At 43.9% G+C, this 2,381-nt stretch overlaps 1 protein-coding gene across 1 annotated transcript; it reads right to left on the bottom strand.

The window, feature by feature from the left end:
• Positions 1–316: 316 nt before the first annotated feature.
• LOC122656784 (F-box protein At1g67340-like) lies at positions 317–2,081 on the bottom strand. Its single transcript, XM_043851435.1, has 3 exons — positions 1,715–2,081; positions 1,392–1,554; positions 317–1,299 (listed from the first exon to the last, which is right to left on the bottom strand). Exons 1-3 carry the CDS (start codon positions 1,993–1,995, stop codon positions 517–519), a joined length of 1,227 nt encoding a protein of 408 aa, XP_043707370.1. The 5' UTR covers positions 1,996–2,081; the 3' UTR covers positions 317–516.
• Between the last annotated feature and the right edge of the window lie 300 nt (positions 2,082–2,381).

The following is a 2,381-nucleotide window of genomic DNA, read 5'->3' as shown; positions in this document are numbered from 1 at the left end:
GATTTTGAACCCTTCCATTCCAAACCCATTGAGAATTTGTAGTTAAAAACGTTATTAGCGAAGAAAGTATTCCATTTTCACCATTCTGTCTCTCTCTGTGACTGTTAAACTTGACAGACTTCACCCCAAAGCAAAGGCAAAGCCAAAATTAACGCAAATCCCATTAACATCTCAGCGGCAGCTGTGTGTTTTGTTTGGTGGAATAAGAAGATTAAAAAAGAAGAAATTATTATTGAAATCAAAACTAGATAATGAGGAAATCTAAAGAAAAGAAAAGAAAAGAAAAGAAAATTTTCTCTTCAGTTTTTTTTGTCTCCCATTGCAGCCGATGAACTACCTATGGTACAGAAAAAAAGGAGTATGTTCTCTCTTCTCCTATACAAAACCAAAGAGAAACACTCTGAACCATCGTAAGAAAGCATTTCCCATGAGAAGAAGGGGACCCAAGAAAAAAAAAAAAAAAACTAATTTTTCTAAGAAGGAGAAGAGTTGTTACATGTTACAGTACCGTTACCGCTAGCTTCCAATAATGGCTTGGCCATCGTCTCCTTCAACGCCGGCCATCCTATCCTCAGCCTCACCGTCAGCATCGCCGGCGGCATCTCCAGCTAGCCAACGCTCCATGGGTGCGCACTCTAACTTATGGCGCAACTTCCAATCGAGAGCCTGACACGCACGAGAGCAGTAGTTGACTGTTCCACAGACGGAGCAACGCCGGAATTCGTGTCGCCTCGTCTCCGGCCGTCCACATCCGGCGTGGGAGCAAAGCCTTAACTCATTCCCAGGCACACCCCCTCGAATCCCAAACCAGTCGGCCAGAAATTGGTTGGCCGGGTGCGCCTCCGGTGCCGGCACGTTGCACCCGAAGTCGCTAAGTAATGGACACCCACCTGAACCACCACCACCCATCACTTGCCGGATTTGGTGATGTTGGTGGTTCTGATTACGGTGCCACGTAAGCCATGGCCTGGAGGAGGAGGAGGTGGAACAGAGGACGGAAGCGAGTTCACGGGCGTTTGCTTGAACTAGGAATCGGCGTCCCTCGGCGATGTTTTGACGGATGCCGTATCCATCCTGAAGGCAGTGGCCAAGCTCACGAAGGGCATCGATGTGGCCGAGGAAGGCAGCTCTGGCACAGAGAGCGACACCAGCTCTTAAGTCCTTGTCGTTCTTTGAGCCACCACTCCCGTTGAACTGAATCACTGCTAGTGAGTAGAGCGCGGAAGCATGAGAATTTATTGCTGCCTTTGCCATGAGGGCTGCTCCGCTCCCTCTGCTCTGTAAACAATAAAATCGGATCTGCAACCATTACAAGCAAATTTATTGTTAATAAAAAAACACAGATAGAATCAGATTTACAGCTTTTAATTTCATTTATACAACAAACTAACCATGCCAAGTGTATAACATGCTTCAACGTTCCCTGCATCAGCACATTGCTTCAAGAAACGATGAGCGGATTCAGACCAGTTGCTCGCTTTAATGGCAAAAACTTTAGGAGAAGCTTTAGATAACACCAAAGGATGGAGAGCTAAACCGTTCAGTCTCTTGCATCTGTTAAAAACAAAGAAAAAAAAAATACAATTCAGTCAAAAAAATCACATTTTACAAAATAAATCTCCCAATTCAGAATCGAAAGATCGCCTGGAGCCCAACCCCCCCCCCCCCCCCAAAAGGAAAAAAAGAGAGAAATAGAGAATGGGAGGAGCCGTACGTAATGAGAAGGTTGATGGTATCAGAAGGATAAGCAGCTGAAGAACTAAGTTTGCAGAGGATGCAAACGATAAGATCATCTGGTAATCCATCGAAAAAATCAGACTTTCCACGAGAAGCATCAAACGTAGTCTTGGTTGTCTTGGTCTTCTTCTTCTGGAGAATCATAACATCTCCTCCTGCTCCTCCGGAGAAACATCTTTTCCTCTTCACTCTCCCTTCCTTGCAAGGTTGGGTTCTATCTCTGTGAGAAGTGATTCCCCTTCTGGTGTTTGTTCTCATTATCTTTTCAGACAAACAGAAGCAAAGCAAAGCCACAGACCACAGGGTAGGTCTCTCTCTTTATATATATATATATGTATATATATATATAACAAAATATTAAAACAAAAAAAAAAACAAAAAAACTCGTCTCTCAAAGTCTCAAAGAGCCCAAATGAGCTTATGTATACTTTCAGCAACCCATTACGCCATTAGTACTCTCAGCGATTTCCTGTAAAGTTGTCGTATTTACGAAAGAGAGCCACTCTGTCAAACGGGGTTGACCAGACCACCACGGATGCCTTTACTCTTATTAATCTCTCTAATCTCTACTGCAAAAAACCAAAAAAAAAAAAAGGAAAAAGGAAAAAAATCATTCTCCCTTGTCTGCATGCACGCACGCCCTC

This window comes from Telopea speciosissima, chromosome 3 (genome assembly GCF_018873765.1).
Source record: "Telopea speciosissima isolate NSW1024214 ecotype Mountain lineage chromosome 3, Tspe_v1, whole genome shotgun sequence".
Taxonomy (NCBI): Eukaryota; Viridiplantae; Streptophyta; class Magnoliopsida; order Proteales; family Proteaceae; genus Telopea; species Telopea speciosissima.
This window is presented reverse-complemented; position numbering and strand designations above follow the sequence as displayed.

Bases quoted from the DNA above. Each gene is read 5' to 3' on its own strand.
- LOC122656784 (XM_043851435.1), bottom strand. From the start codon at position 1,995: ATGAGAACAAACACCAGAAGGGGAATCACTTCTCACAGAGATAGAACC. The intron at 1,555-1,714 runs GTACGGCTCCTC...TGTTTTTAACAG, and splicing joins ACCATCAACCTTCTCATTAC to ATGCAAGAGACTGAACGGTT. The intron at 1,300-1,391 runs GTTAGTTTGTTG...TAATGGTTGCAG, and splicing joins CATGTTATACACTTGGCATG to ATCCGATTTTATTGTTTACA.